Here is a 14,753-nt window from a genome sequence, read left to right as displayed (position 1 = left end):
CTATAATAATGTCGGTATAGCACTCAACATGGTTCTCAGTGCTTATTAACGCTTGGTTTCATCCAGAGACTGCTGCCTTGAACCTGGCATGACCTTTTAAAGTACTTAACACTCTGTGCCCTTCTGCGAATCTCTCCTAAGGACATATCACTATGTGTGAAGACTTCATTCTGGAGTTGGTCACTACAGTGATGACTTGGAAACAGCCAGTGATAGGCAATGGTTCCGTTAAGTGATGGCACATTGAACGACAGAGGATTAGGTGGACAGTGAACAGGAGGAAGGAGAGTAGGTTAACTGTAGGAAAAAGATGTTTGTAATATACTGTTCAGTGAAATAGCAATTATAACTTACATGTCATGTTTGATGGCATGTTTGTAAGCATGTGGTTGTATATATATGAAGAAATTCAAGATTGTGCCCTGGTTGGTGTGGCTCAGTGGATTGAGTGCTGGCCTGTGTACCAAAGGGTTGCTAGTTCGATTCCTAGTCAGGGCACATGCCTGGGTTGCAGGCCGGGTCCCCAGTAGGAGGCACACAAGAGGCAACCACACCTTGATGTTTCCCTCCCTCTCTTTCTCCTTCCCTTCCCTTCTCTCTAAAAAAATAAATAAATAAAATCTACAAAAAAAGAAATTCAAGATTGTTTAATGTGAAGGAAGTACTTTAATGTTAGAGAATAAAGCAGGACTGGAAAAAAAAGAGAGATAAACTCCATGCTGCATTTCAGGGACATCCTTCCTGGTAAATTCAAACTTTCAAATGACTGTAGCTGTCCAAAAAGAGAATGGACTACTCCACAGGTAGTGAGCTCCCTGTCAGTGGGGGAGTTCAAGGATGAGTCTTGGCAAGGAGTATGGAGGGGATAAAAGAATAAGGAATTAGGTGAGAGGATCTTTACATTTCTCACTCTGGGCCACCACTCTCGCCGCACAGTGTCTGACCCTGAGATCTGGGCTGTGCGAAATGTGGTCATGATTAGCAAATAAATGTATACAGGAATGATTTGCCTGCTTTATATGCAAACATTGGTCTATTAAGTGGTGTGAGAATTATGAACTTAATGAGTGCTTCACGCAGGTTGGGACACACAATCGAAGAGACACATCAGATTACACCTGATCCATGTGCCTTTTAAGTAGTAGGGAGAGCATTATACAAACAGACTCTGAGAAGATGATTAGGAGACTCGCTTTTCAACCCTGAGCCTGTGGCATCTGAGTAGAGAAAACATTGCAAAACTTTGAAGCTGATTGGCACCTATTTCCTTTTCAAAACTGCTGCGAGGCCCAGAGCCCAGTGTACTCTGGTTCCCAGAGCGCCAATGAACACTGCAGGCCCATGGAATTCTGGGGGAAGTAAGAGAGTCGAGGCCCGTGTATTGTCTGGCAGCGGTTAAGGAGGTTATTTGGAAAAGATGCTTCCTAAACCAAGTCCCGTGGAGACCAAAGGTGTTGTCCGGAAGGTGGGCAGAGAGAGGGAACCGGGTGTCCACATGCGTGAAGACCAGAGAGAACACGGTACAGTCAGAAGCAAGGAGAAAGCTCAGCCAGGCAGCAGAGCTACACGGGTGTGTGGAAGCTCAGGAGGTGGGAGGTGAGGCTGGAGAGGTCAGGGAGGGCCAGATCATTGGCCTCACCTGGCCTGCTGGATACGGTCAGACCCAGGCTTGGCGCTGGTAGCTCAGGCATGTGTTCCTGTTTGACAGGCAGATACTTTAAATGTAGAGGGGGAGGGGAGAGTATATTTCCACCGGGGAGCCAGGGAATGAGTCTGCAGAGTCTTTCCTGGTTCTCCATTCCTCCCTTCAGCATTCCCCCCCCAGGGCTTCAACCAAAATGCAAGGTTTGTGTTGTGGCCACACGTGCAAATCGCCACCTTGTGGACAACACAGGGATTGCAGATCTAGAAGTTCCTTATTTATTAAATACATATTTTCCAATAATTGTAATAGGTCAAAGTGCTTGGTAAGGCGCTTTGGGTCCAGAGGGGAGGAGACATGAGTACAGATAATCACCGAATGCTCAAAGGTGTGAGTCTGCCAGAAGCAATGGGGCAAGTGAGGGAAGTTGGGGAGGCTGCCCAGAGGTGACATGAGCTGCGTCACAGAGGAAAAAGGGTCTTCAGAAATCACCTCTGACGTCCTCACTTTACACAGAGGGTGACTGCAGCCGAGGATAGGATGGGCCTCAGTCAAAGCCACAACATAGCTTTTCAGGGCAGCACTAGGGCAGGGTTCAGGGTGCCCCGACCCAGGAACCACCTGGCCCTCCTTGTGGCTGGCCTTCGGTTTCAGTGGGTCCCCCTCCTGGTGCCCTAGAAGTGGCCTCCGCGGGGTCTGGTCTGCTGCTCTGTCTCTGCCCAGCTGTCCCACCTCAGCCGTTTGTCCAGCCTGCCTTCTGCCACACCGATCTCGCCCCTCGCTCTCTGTATTTCATCAGAGATCGATTGAGAAGCACAGAACCCCTCTCTAGGGCGGGCTCTGTGCCCTAGCCCAGATCTCGGCCAGCCTGGGAAGAGGGCTCAAGATGGGTCCCTGGAGTGTCTTCCTCAGGGACCAGCATACTTCTTGGCCCCTGGGTATGTGGTAAATGTCTGTGACATAAATAAACGAGCCAGGACAGTGGAGGTGGGCGGCGCCTGAGAGGTCAGCCCAGCCTTCCTGTGCACTGATCCAGAGCTGAGTCCGGTCCAGGAAGATGACCTGGGGCCACATCACAAAGGTCACTGAATGCCTGGCTCAGGAGCTTGTCTTTGTTCTGCCTGCAGGAGGAGCCAGCTCTGCACACAACAGGATCGGAATGCAGGTCAGTTTCAATCTTTTTCAAAGGGAGAGAAAAGGTTCATAGTCAAGGGTCATACCCACCCCAGAAAGCCGCCAATATGACTTAATGGAGAAATTGCACTAGGTCTTCCATATACCTGGGTTCCTTTGTTTCTAAGTTTAATAATTAAGCCGTATGTCTGTAGAGTAAAGAGAGGTTGTCCAGTGATAAGTTCCCAACTGCCTGGGAGACAGGCACAGCCTTTGGGATGAACTGCTGGATTTCCTTCTGCCACGTCACCAGAACTGAACCCTGCTGAATTCAGGGCTCGAACACAGGAGCCCTTTCTAAGCTGGGTCCTGGAGTGGTCAGGCATCTCTGTTTCTTCGCTCCTCGCCAGCCGGCTGCAGCGTCATCTCCTGGGTCCTGGGAAGAGGTCTCCAGGGGAGAGCTATAGGGCTCTGCTCAGTAACCTGGACGAGTGCAGGACAAGCATTCAAATGCCCCAAAGCTTCAGAAAGGAATTAAGGTGCAGTGGGTAGGAGGAGTGATGTTTAGAAATGCTCCAGTAGGCAAGACGGGTGGAGATAAAGCGAATGCTGACCTGTTCTCCAGATCATAGTAAGTTCTACCTTTGGGTTCGATTCCAAACAGAGAGTATGAGAGTGGGAAAATGAAATCTGTCACACAGGTTTGACCTCAGGTTCCAAAGGGGTCATTCTGGAGCATGGTAGCCCTGAGAGGTGAGTCTTGGTTCATGTGGGTGAAATGTTGCTGACCTTGAGCCCTTTGTAACAAGCGCCGTCCTGTTTCTCCCCCTGTTTCTCCCTCAGCTGCCTTCCCCACCTCCCCCGGGTGGTCTGTGGCAGTTCGCAGGGACTCTTCCTTAACGGTGTGAAGAGAGGAATTGTGGGATTGTGAGGAACACCACCACGATAATTCAAGAATCTAGAGCATCCATTTGAAGTCTGGGCGGTGGAGCCAGAAAGCGCCTGGCAGATGGGCACTCCCGGGAGAGAGAGCATCTCCGTGTGCCGGGAAGAAGCAGTGCTTTGCAAGTCTTTCCCCGAGTGGTATGGCGTGGCTGTACCGACAGCTGCCGCTTCCGGGCGAGGATAAGGCCTGAATCCAGAGAAAACACATTGACCGTGTTTCTTTGTTTCTAGGCATCCAAGAATAGAGTTATGTTTTACCCGACCTCTATATTTCTGTCATTTCATTATTTTCAATTTTGAAAAGAAGCATTTCTGGGCCCCCCTGCATCCCAGATGTCGTGCTGAATCAGATCTCGTTGTGGCATCCAAACCCCTGGTATCTGTTGGAGGAGCTGAGACTTGGGGACAGTTAGCTGTGATGTGACTGCGTAGTGGCGTGCCAGCCAGTGCCCGGCAGAGAGCAGGCGCCCAAGTAGTGATGCTCGCCGAGTGCTGCTGAGTGCCGGGCGCCCTCCTGAGCGTTCGTGTGTACTAGGTCACTGCAAACGCACATGTCCGTGAAGTGGGGGCAGCTCATCTCAGACAAAACCAGGGGTCGGAGAGGTTAACCATGTGCCTGGCCCAGAGTCACACAGCTAGTAAATTGTGGCAGTGGCCCCAAGGTCCACAGTCTGAACCATGGCACCAGACTCCTTCTCCATGAATGAGTTAAATAAAAAAAATAAAGGCGGCCCGAACACATGCTATAAAACAGATGCAGACCAAGCCGAGAGAGAAGATTATACCAGGGCCATCAGGAGACCCGTGGTGCCTGACGTAGGAGCTAATGAGCCAAAACGAGGGTGGTGAGCAGCAGTGGGAGAGCAGGTCCTGGGCGGGAGAAAGGGGTCAAAGTGGGCAAACACAGACGGCCTGAGTCTGTCGGTGACGGTGCCTGCTCACCGCCCCCGAGACCCTCTCCCCTCCCCAGGGCGGCTTAGACCACCGGCATCATGGACTGAACAGCATCCGCACAAACTCATGTATCGAAGCCTTAACCCTGTACCTTAAGATGTGGAGACAGGGCCTTTGAAGAGGTGATTAAGTTAAAATGAGGCTGTTGGGGTGGGCCCTAATTAGTCTGATTGGCGGCTTTGAAGAAGAGATGATTAGGACAGACACAGCCACCAGGGATATACGTGACAGAGGCTACGTACGTGAGGACACAGTGACAAGGTGGCCTTCTGCAAGCCAGGGGAGAGGCCTTAGTGGAAATCAAACCTGCTGACTCCTTGGTTTTGGACTTCCAGCTTCCAGGACTGTGAAATAATGAACGTCTGTTGGGTAGGCCTCCCGGTACGTGGTGTTTTGTTGTGGCAGCCCCACGGGGACCAGTGTAAGGGGGATGTGATTGAGCCAAAGACAGAAAGGCATAGACTGGCCTGCGCCCCACCTGAGGGCAAAGATGAACTGGGGCAGATCTTTCCTCTTGGCAGTGGGAACTGGGGGCAGCCCTGGAAAGGACCCCATGAATCTGGGGTGTAGAAATGTAAAGAATGCCACGAACTAGAGTCAGGACAGTGCTGAGCAGAAGCCATGGGAGAGTGGAAATCATAAGGAAACAAAGGGACTGAGCTATGGAGGGAAGAGATTGAACCAAAAATGGCAAGAGGGAGAAATGCAAGAGAGAGAGACCCGTGGGCCATGGGAGGGGAGCAGCCGTTCCCAAGAGCGACTCCAGGTCCCAACACTTCCCGGGATGGGTCCCAGCCCTTGCCAGGGAGCGGTAGGGAGCCCCTGGAACTCAGGGCAACTTCAGTGGCTTTCTGTTCCTTGCTTTCTAAAGATCCACGGTAGCATGGAGGGCCATGTTTAAGGATGAACAAGCAACTTTAGAATACCTGTCAGTGTGTGCAGGAAACCAGTGGAAGTTAGGCTGGAAAAGAGGGCTGAGGCAACTTCTTGGATGGCTTGGATTGGAATGCTCGGGTCGGGGGTGTAGAGCATGGGAGGTGCTTGGCAGGACGGTGACAGGTCTGAGAGGGCTTGGGGGGGAAGTGTGTGTGGACTGAGCCTGGAGGCTGCAGGACCACCAGAGAGCTCCCATGATAGTCCAGGCAGGAAGCGAAGAGGGCAGGATCTGGGGCAGGAGCAGTGTGAATGGAAAGTCTGGTGTATCGGTTAGGGTGAGGACTAGCTGCTATAGCAACCTGCAGAGTGTTCAGTGGCTCTGATCTAGTAGAAGTTTATTGCTTATTCATGTAACATCTCAAACAGCTACTCCTGGTCTCCTCCCATTTTGATTCAGGGATCCAGGCTCCTTCCAGGTCGTGGCTGCACCAGTGTGAACCCGAGCTCCACACGGCAGAAGGGTGATGAGGACGCGAACAAGACATACCCACACCCCGAACCCTCCGACACATGTGGGTGGACGAGAGCCACTGGGAGGCGTAATGAGTACAGTGAGGGAAGGGAGCTGATGGATGGGGTGAACTGACAGACAAGGACACCTCGGGCCTGTTCCCATCTGGTCCCAGAAGATCATTTGGCAACAGGGTGTGGCCATTTAAAATTCAGGGGCAGTTTTGATCGCTGGGAGATCTCATCACATTCTCCTCTGCATTGGCGGGGTTCAGTTCTGAACTGTCTCCTGCCCCTTCTCCCAGCAGACCAGCAGCCTTGTTTCCCTGGAGAACCTTGAAGCCATTGGTTCCAGCTTCCTGGTTTATTGCCTGGAGGCACAGTCCTGCTTAATTGCTGGTAATATTTTTTACAGCTGGGCAAAGCTAGCTCAGGGGGCCAGTGCTCACAGCAGGGGCCAGAAGAGCCAATAGGAGCCCAGGACATGGGCAATAGGGGGGAGGCTCCTGCTTCTGCAGCGGGAGAAGGCGGGGAAGAGCAGAGGAATGGCCAGCAGTGTTCTGAAACAAGCCGCCCACTCGCCTTCATTCCTCTGGTAAATATTTGACTGGATGTTTGCCTTGTCTGTGAGTTCAGAGGCAGGCATAACCAGGAGGTTGGAGAAGCTCACAAACAACCCAGAGAAGTGCAGGGGCTGCGGGCGGCGCTTTTCCACCGGGATGACCTCCACAGGCGAGATGTGAGTTCTCCGACAAGGCTTAGGACTGGTCGTGCTGGCCAACCACACACTCTGGCACTGTCGCCTGTGACCTTGGTGACTCAGGAAATGGAAGTCTGGAGGCAGGCAGGGTTTAGCTGACATGCAGGCAGGCTGGTGGGGAGGAAGGTGCCGTGGGTAGGGTTCCCGGTGGTGAGCAGATTTCTGTTCGTCTTCAGTGTGGAGCACAGAGCGCAGGGGGAAGAGCCGGGTGTGCCGTTGCAGGGCCTAGGTCTAGATCCTGGCTCAGCAGTTTCTGGTAAACGTCAAAGCCTCAGTTCCCTGATCTGTAAATTGGAAGCAATAACCCCCGTCCTACCCAGCCTGCACCTGTGTGGAGATCATATGAGAGCGAGAATGTGGAAGGGGTTTGGGAGCTGTGACGTCTGGTTCAGATGTCAGGCATGAAGACTTCTCACTCAAACATCTGAATGTCTGAGAGCTAAGGACCGTGAAGACCACTCCAAACATTCACGAAATAGAGCCTGTGCTTTTGGGGTTACAGTGGATGTGTTCAGATCATCAGGGGTCACAGTGAAAAACAGGAGCGAGGGAGGGGCCATGAACACTCGGACAGGCACCCTGAGAACCACTTGGAAAAGGGGATCCCTGGACTCTGGCATGGGGCAGGAGGGGGGCAGCCCGAGAGCAGTGTGTGGAGAGGGGCATGTGACAGCAGACAGACCAGAAGTTGGCTTGCAGGACAGGTGGACAGTGTGTGGGGCGTGAACTAGAAAAGCCCGAGGGATTTGGTCTCTTCCTCCCCTGTCTTCAGCTGGGCTCCTTGGGCTCAGAGGGACCAGGGCAGGATGTGGACTTTCAGGAAGGTCAGTCATGGGGTGGAGAATGGATTGGAGGGGGGCAATGCTGGATGTAGGAGACCTGGCAGGAGGCTGTTGCAAAGGCTGGACTCAGGTGGTGGCTCTAGGGACCGAGATGCATGTGAGTTTGGTCACGATTGGAGAGGTCGAACCAACGAGGCTTGAGGTGGGCGTGACCTGGAGGGGAGGGAGTTGAGGATGACGCTGGACCTCTGGCTCAGACTAAAGGGTGGATGTTGCGGCCATTCCTGAGGGGAGGACCCCCAGGGGGGAGCAGATTGGAGGGGTGTTCCGTTGGGACATGTTGGGCTGGAGGGCGGTGGGACATCCAAAAGGAGATGACCAGGAGGGAAGCAGTCGGCTTCACGGTCCGGACTCAAAGAAACGCCTGGGCCGGACCCAAGAACGCGGCTCCCTGCGATGCCTGGTGTGGCCTCCGAGCCCCTGACGTTTATGTGAGGTCAGCACTCGCCCCCTCGCCCGGTCCTCCATCCCTCCCTCCCTCCAGGACTTCCTCTCCACCATGCTCATCTCCCTGGACGTGGGCCAGCAGCTGGCCGGGGCCCTTCTCACAGGGCAGGGCTTGGGCCTCAACCTCTCGTTCAGATTTGTCTGACCAGTGGGGAGGAGCGGTCGTTATCTTCTCCAGGGACCACAGACGTGGAACCTTTTTCAGTGTCTGAATGTAATTTTTGTGTGTGAATATGTGTGTAATTTTTATGTGAGAATACATTCCTCAGAAATATATTCCTGAGGAATATACCAAGGTTCAAATTCTCATTCTGCGGGTCTCTAGCTGAGCGACTCTGGGCATTTACGTGTCCTCTCTTGGCCCCCGTTTTCTCATCCATGAAGTGGGAATGATAGTCCTGCTGTCCAGGCCGTGAAAGGGTTAAGTGACGACGTGGTAACTATGAAGACCTTCGTTTAACGTCCAACACGTGGCAAACCTTCAGTAAATGGTAGTTGCTATTATTGGTGTTAAGTGAAAAGAAATGGAAACAAATGTTGCTTTATTGGACAGTGAAGCATGGCAGTCCCCATTGTATCTTGGTCCAGCCCTCTCCGGGCTTTTCAGACGTGTGCCCTCTCACAGAGGGTGCCCCCTGGGAGCTGGTGGTGCCTCTCTGTACAGAAAGCTGGGCACGAGTGAGCGAGGTCAAGGTGAAGGAGGGTCAGCAGACACGCGGGCAGCCGGAGGCTGTGGGAGAACATGGAATAAAGACAGGCCAGACCTGAAAGGCCAGTTAGTGCCTCATCCGATCCTCAAAGCGTAAGCTAGCACCTGTGTTTGAGTCACGCTGTGGGCTGGCGGCAGCCTGTCGGTGAACCTTTTCTGAGGACCCAGCGAGCCCCGGGGAATGAGAACGCCATGGAAACTGGGAAGCACTGTTCTTTCCCCGCAGCGTGGCCAGAGCTCAGCGCAGGGGACGGTCCCACGGCTCGGCCCCGGTGGACAGCTCTGTTCCCAACCTGGCCAAGCTGTTTCTGTCTCACTCAGACGGTTAACCAGCTGTTCAGTGGTGGAGCCAGGGCGCCCAGCCAGGGTGCCCAGCTCCTCAGAACGGAGACTCCCCAGGGTCTGCTGGGGGCCAGACTGCCGCTCCCACCTGGGGCAGCAGTGTGTGTGGGAGGCAGGGGTAGGGGAGGTGGGAGCCGGCTGAGAACCAGTACACGGGGCACCTGTCAGTTAACAGTGCACCATTCTGCAATGATCACACCCATTCTACAGACGAAGCAGCCAGGGCTTCAGGAGGAGAATCAACTGCCCAAGGCCTCTGACTCCAAATGCCAGGCTTTTCCCTCCAGGCAGATCTGAGGCCCGCACAAGCATGAAAACACCCTACGAACGCCCTCCAGAGGAGGGTCCGACCAGAGCTGACCTTTCCTGGCTGTGCAGCAAGGTCCAAATGAGCAGGAGAGGTTGAGGCAAAGGAGAAAACAGACATTTGGACCCAGAGAAAAGAGAGTCTGTAGAAGAAAACGGAATAAAATCAGGGTGTCTGTGTGTCTTTCATCGTAGGACTTTCGCCTGATTCTCAGAGTCACAGAGGGTAACAGGCAGAGACAGACCGGCAGGCAGAGGGCACAGACGACGCCCTGGAGGCTGTCAGAGGCGGGCCCGAGGGCGAGAGGGGAGCTGGGAGAAAACAGAAGAGACCATCAGCAAGGTGGCAGGCAGCCTGCGTGGGTGTTATAACCACCATGGACTTGATTTCATTTTATTTTTAAAGTGTCAGCTTTGTATTAAGGAAGTGCACGAGCTCATACAAAAGAAGAGAGACTAGTGGGAGGAGCCCCGCGTTCCGTCACCCAGCTCCAGCAGCTGCCCACACGGCAGCCGTGTCCTGGTGATGTTCCCCCTGCTCCCTCCCCTCCCCCGGGCTGCCTGTCGTTTCCTCGTGAGTTTCACGTGTGGAAAGAGGTTCACTTCCCCCCGTGGAATCCCCATGCTGTGCACAAGTGACCTGGCACACAGATTCACTCCTAAACCTTCACAAGTCCCTGCAGGCCTGGAGTCTTTGTTCCAGGAGAGCGCGGGCTGCCCTGGCCACAGGAACGGGAAATTAGGTTGACGAGCAGAGAATGTGGCAATCAGGAATGACATGTGATCTTCCACTTGGCCAGAGTCTGAGCCTCGGCTCCCACTCACTAGCTGGGTAAGCTTGGACACGTGTCCCGATCGTCTTGTGCCTCGGTTTTCTCACTTGTGAAATGGGATGATAATAGCGCCTCTCCAACAGGACTCCTGCAAGGATGAACTTAGCTAACAAGAGTACAGCGCTTGAAGGACAGCTGGGTGCACAGCAGGCCCTCGGGAGATGTCAGTTTCCCACCCGTCCACCTGGGGAATAGTAGGGAGCACCTGGTATTGCCGCATGTTAGGCCAGGAGCTGGGCACAGGGAGATGCAGGCCCCCAAGGAGCCACCCATCCAGTGGGGACACAGATCCGTAAAAAGACATTGCTAAACAGTGGGCGGGCTGCTGTGATGGTGGGCTAGTCCCAAGCAGTCCAACCTTCTCAATTCTCAAGTGGCTGAACCGAGACCCATGGGTCCCCTGAGCCTGAGGAATCATGGCACGTAGCCACAGAGACGAGGTGGACTCAGCTGTTTTATCCGGCTAGGCCTCTTTTCACGAGGGCCTCCGGGGAGGCCAGCAGCATGAGGGCCACAGTGCACGTCTGGGCTGGGGCGCCGTGCTGTGGGCCACCCTGCCAGCAGCAGGGCAGTGGGAGCCTGGTCACGAGGCAGCTGCTCTGGCTGCTGGATAACCAGGAGAAGGACTTCTGTCATGGTGTGGCCAGGGGTACCAAGGTAGGGGAGCCCCTGGCACCTCCACACCTAGCAGGAGGCCAGCGATTCAGGCCAGGCCTGCTGCCCATGGAGTGTGCTTGAGAGAGGCTGGAGAACGGCTGGCTGACCCTGGGCACCCCCGGGACAGTGGAGCAAACAGGGCCTGGGGCCTGAGGAGGTCGAGGTCCAGCCTGTTGGAGTTCCCTTTCCGTCCAACAAAAGGGAAATCCTCTTTCGATCAGAGCTATCCCAAAGCAGGTCGGGGATAGGGAAGAAGATCAGTACTCCCTGATTAAGGAGTCTGATTTTCAGGGAAAAAGTAAGTAAAATGACCACTATGTAGTTCCACCACTGTTTATAACCTGGAGTCATACTGTTCTATACCTTTTTTCACTTAACAGCATATCAAACACATGTGCAAGGCACCACCATTGGAAAGGGGACCTTCCACATTTGGGGGTGTTGGTTTGCTGCTGCCTGCAGGTGTTGCCACCCTTCAACAGCCCTGCCCCACCAGGAGGCAGTCGGGGTCTCAGAGACCCCGAACGTGGCCTCAGCAGCTTTGTGACAGGCTGACTCCTGCATAGGCCTGGTCTGTTCCCCGCAGTGGCTGCTGGAGTGGAAGCAGAGCCCCGAGGCACTAGCTACCCCCAAATGTGGTAGCCCCCCCTTCAGGCCCCTTGAGCTCACCTCCTTCCAGGGGCTACCAGACCCCAGCTCTGGCTCCACCCCTCCAAGCAGCAGACTGGCTGAGCAGCAAATGGATGAAGGTCAGGGCCACCCATCCAAAAGTCTGATGCTGATGTGAGAAATTGCCTTTCCTTTTTAAAATGAGTTTCCTTTCCTTTATTGATTAAATGAAGAAATTAAGCTTAATCTGATCCTATGATTGCCTAAAATTCTAAGTTATAAGCAGACTTGCTTAAAACTATATAGATTATAATTATGGGAGGAGAAAGAGCTTTTTTTATTGCTTTATACATTTGTAAATATTTTTGAATGTTTTACAATGAGCACATATTATATTTAAAATGTTATACACCCATGTGAGGAAGAGATTGTGCGAGAAAGAATCTTGGCATTCGAGTATCAATACATATTCTCATGTACCACTCTGATTTCCTCAACTTACATTTTTTAGAAGTAGAATTTCTGGAAATGAAATGGCTGTATTTTAAAAGCTCCTGGTGTATATATTACAAAAGCAATCCTCAGAATAACTATACCAGTTTTTACTCTGGCGATCAGTAAATGAATACCACTTGTCTTAACCTTCAGTAATGCTAGGGAGTACTTTAAAGAATTCCTCATTTGATAGATAAGACAACAGTTCATTTTAATTTATACTTTTATTACTGCTTGAGAATTTAAGAATTTATTGGATATTTATATTTATATATCCAATAAGAATTTATTGGATAGTCTTTGTGGTTTATTCTTTGGACGCTTTTGTTCCTGTGGTGCTTCTCCTTCAATCTTTACATCCTTTATCTCCCTTTCTGTACTTTGTTGAGCAGTTGAACCTTCTTTCACACACACTGTATAGTTTTAAATATACTTGTTCACAGCCTATTTCTATTCTTACAGTAGTTAACTGTGGATTTTTAATACAGTTACTTAGAATTACATTTTTCTTGCAGAGTCCACAGAGAGAACGAGCTCTGCACCCACCCTAAACACGAGGCGAACTTGGCCCCTCCTCCCTCCCTCCGCGCCCACCCCCGTCCTCCACACCACACCACGTGGGGCATCACCTGGGATTTTGCCTCTCACTTGGCATTGCAAACATTCCGTTTCATCATAATTTCTTATCTAGATATTTCACAACGTGTTTTATTAATTTCTCTGATCATTGTTGCTTTGAAATTCTTCTGTGTCTAGGCTTATTTTTCTCATTCCTTGAAAATTTCTTCCTACATTTGTTTCAGAGAAGGTCTTCTGAGGACTTGTGTTTCTAAGAATGGTTTATATATATGTAAATTATTCATAGAATAAATTTATTCTATGAAAAAATTTATGTCTTTATATTATAAATAATTAAATAAATGTAACTATGTTATAAATACTTATATATAATTATTTCTCTATTATATAATTTATACAGATGTAAGGTCCTATGGTATATTACATATAAATATGTGAATAAATATATTGCTCAGTATTAACAATAAGTTTTGCTAATTTCTTCGCCTGCTGTTGCTTTTTGTACCCCCTACTTCCTCCTAGATTTATCCTTCTTACAGAGACTTTCCTCTATTTTGCGTTAGTCTTACTTCCTCGGGAGTGCGTTCCCCAGGCTGTTGAGTCTTCGCCCCCTCCTATGGGGTTGAGTCTCTGCCCCCTCCTATGGGGTTGAGTCTCCGCCCCCTCCTATGGGGTGCTCTTCCCAGCTGCTCCGTGGCTCCTGGCTGTGTGCTCGTCTCTGTGGTGTTTTTTCCCAGGACTTTAGCTTTGGGAGGGGTGGTGGCTGCTGCCAGTACTAAGGCCTCTTTCCAGGCGGTGGGGTGGGGGTGGGAGGTACCCCTGGGTGGGGCTGGCCTCTGGACATCGGGACTCCTGGTCCCTCCCAGGTGCCGCCGGTGGTCTGGGCACTGCCTCTCTCTGAGTGACCCACCAGACTGCTCCCGGAGATATCAACACCACTGGCCCAGCTGGTCGGCAGGGCTGGGAGGACACCTGGGTACCTGAGAAACCCTGGTTCGTCACTCTGGGCTGCCGGCTGCCCATCCTGCTTCAGCCCCTGCACTCCGGGTGCAGAGCACTTCTTGAGTCGCCACGCAGTCTACTGTAGCCGTGTTGGCTGATGCTTCTTCTCTTTGATCTAGTCCCAGTCTCTCTCCCTTGTTCAGGGTCTTCTAGTAGTTTCTGTGTCCCCGATAGAGTTCCACCTTACTTTCAGATATGGCCATATTTTCTTTCTTTTTAAAAAATAACATCTGCTGCTCTTGTATGGGATGGGGGGACTGATGTGTGTACTCACCTGCCCTTCCCAAGAGCCAAAGTCTGAGTTTTACAGTCCGTCACATTTCTGAGAGCTTAGGCTCCCCCCACGCCCTCTGCTTCCAGGATGTTTCAGAATCAATGTTAGACGTAACTGGGGAGCACTGGAATGTTAAAGAATTACAGGGGAATGTGTCAGGCTCCTGGGCCCCCCGCAGAGGGCTCTCTCCTGAGACTTCTGAGGGAAAAGGAGGAGGAGCTGGCCAGGAAAGGAAGCACAGGATACAGACACGGCTGCCTGGACGCTGCTGCTGGGGTCGGGAACCGAGTGGGCAAGGCCCCCGAGGTGTGAGAGTGTGCAGAGGTGGCGTACTGGGGTCAGCGCAGCAGGAACGGAGTGTGGAGGGAGCCCCAGAGAGGAGCAGGTCCTGCAAAGAGGAGTCGTAAAACTGCTGGCACGTGTCTCAGCCGCGAGACCCCAGCAGCCCTGCGCTGCCCACGGTGAAGCCTGGGGAGGGCGAAGTCCACGTGCTGTCGCCCAGATGACTGCTCTCATGCCCCAGGGGCCCAGCAGTGGATCCGCAGCCAACAGTTTTTGACCTCTGGTTACAGAAAACCGAATTCAAAGGCTGATTTCCTGCGGAGTTACTGTAACTTAAGCCTCAGGGCTTCTCAGTTGCACAGGACCCTTCCAAGGCTCTGGGAGGGTGCACCTTAGTTAAGTGTTCACATGGTGGTATGTTTTTCTTGATATGAGAAAAGTTTGTAGTTTCATTTGAAAAGGATGTCCAGATTTTTAAGCCGTGGGCCCCCAGAACCTGAATCTCTCTCCCTGACTGTGTCATCAAGAAAGGAAGGCGTTAGATCCAGGGAGCAGGGCAGTTTGGGCAGACAGTCA

The 14,753-nt window shown here is 52.1% G+C and overlaps 1 protein-coding gene across 2 annotated transcripts in view; it reads left to right on the top strand.

The window, feature by feature from the left end:
* LOC119045917 (stimulated by retinoic acid gene 6 protein-like) overlaps positions 1-14,753 on the top strand; it is a 44,447-nt gene that overhangs the window by 1,568 nt on the left and 28,126 nt on the right. Inside the window, exon 1 of one of the 2 annotated variants that reach the window (XM_053656302.1) lies at positions 6,631-6,779. The exons of the other annotated variant lie outside the window; for it this stretch is intronic. Coding sequence (XP_053512277.1) covers positions 6,652-6,779 — 128 coding nt within the window. The 5' untranslated portion in view covers positions 6,631-6,651. Of the gene's footprint in view, positions 1-6,630; positions 6,780-14,753 lie in introns of those variants that run through there. 2 annotated transcript variants of the gene reach the window in all.

The sequence above is a fragment of the Artibeus jamaicensis genome, unplaced genomic scaffold (genome assembly GCF_021234435.1).
Source record: "Artibeus jamaicensis isolate MK-2021 breed Jamaican fruit bat unplaced genomic scaffold, CSHL_Jam_final scaffold_1964, whole genome shotgun sequence".
NCBI classification, from domain to species: Eukaryota; Metazoa; Chordata; class Mammalia; order Chiroptera; family Phyllostomidae; genus Artibeus; species Artibeus jamaicensis.
Note: the sequence above shows the minus strand (reverse complement) of the source record. Positions and strands in the feature narration are given on the sequence as shown.